The sequence below is a fragment of the Galeopterus variegatus genome, unplaced genomic scaffold (assembly GCF_000696425.1).
Source record: "Galeopterus variegatus unplaced genomic scaffold, G_variegatus-3.0.2 Scaffold22849, whole genome shotgun sequence".
In the NCBI taxonomy this organism is placed as follows: domain Eukaryota; kingdom Metazoa; phylum Chordata; class Mammalia; order Dermoptera; family Cynocephalidae; genus Galeopterus; species Galeopterus variegatus.
The window spans coordinates 10,733-11,380 of NW_007748960.1; the positions used below are offsets into that span (position 1 = coordinate 10,733).

Sequence of the window (648 nt, forward strand, 5' to 3'; positions counted from 1 at the left end):
ACCAGCCCTGCTCATGGAACCCAGTTTCTCACCAAAAATCATCAATTCTTCACACTTTTGTCCTTCAAAAGCATTTAATCAAGACCAATTTGGGTATAACAAGGGTCACAGTTCAGAGGATTGATGTTAAATGACAGTCACGTCAAAGTCAGGATGGTACATGGTGAGTCACTTCCCAAGGACGCCACCACTCAGCTTCTTCAGGATGCATTTTCCTGTTTTTCATCTGCTTTTCAGGACTCCTTTCCTGGCTCCTCATTCTCTCTGCCTCCCTGGCCAGCCTGTCTGCCCTCAAGGCCTTGGCCAGTCTTTCCCTTGCTGTCTTTACTTTCCGCAGCTGCCTCTGGATGTCTGCATAAGTTATCTCTTGGCTGTAGAAGGACGGTGAGAGGTGAAGACCCGCTCCTGGGATCCTCTCTGCCCAATCTGAAGACTGGGCAAGGGTGGGCCACGGGCGAGAGTGCAGACCCCCAGCACCAGCTTGGCCCAGGGATTCCCCTGGAATTCTTGGTGCAGTGACTTGTAAGGCATTTGCAAAATTCAAAGGACTTAAAAGGTCTCCTTCGCTGTTGCGGGGTTGGAGTCCTTGCAGCCTTCTGTAGGCACAGAGTTGCTGGGGCTTCTCCAGCTTCTGCTGCCATTGATGGC

General features: G+C 51.2%; 1 protein-coding gene across 1 annotated transcript; it reads right to left on the reverse strand.

The window, feature by feature from the left end:
- Nucleotides 1–17: 17 nt before the first annotated feature.
- Nucleotides 18–640, reverse strand: LOC103583425 (methyl-CpG-binding domain protein 3-like 1; the record flags this gene model as incomplete). Its single annotated transcript, XM_008564738.1, has 1 exon — nt 18–640. A coding segment is annotated over one exon (492 nt), but the record flags the coding sequence as incomplete, so codon positions are not given.
- Between the last annotated feature and the right edge of the window lie 8 nt (nt 641–648).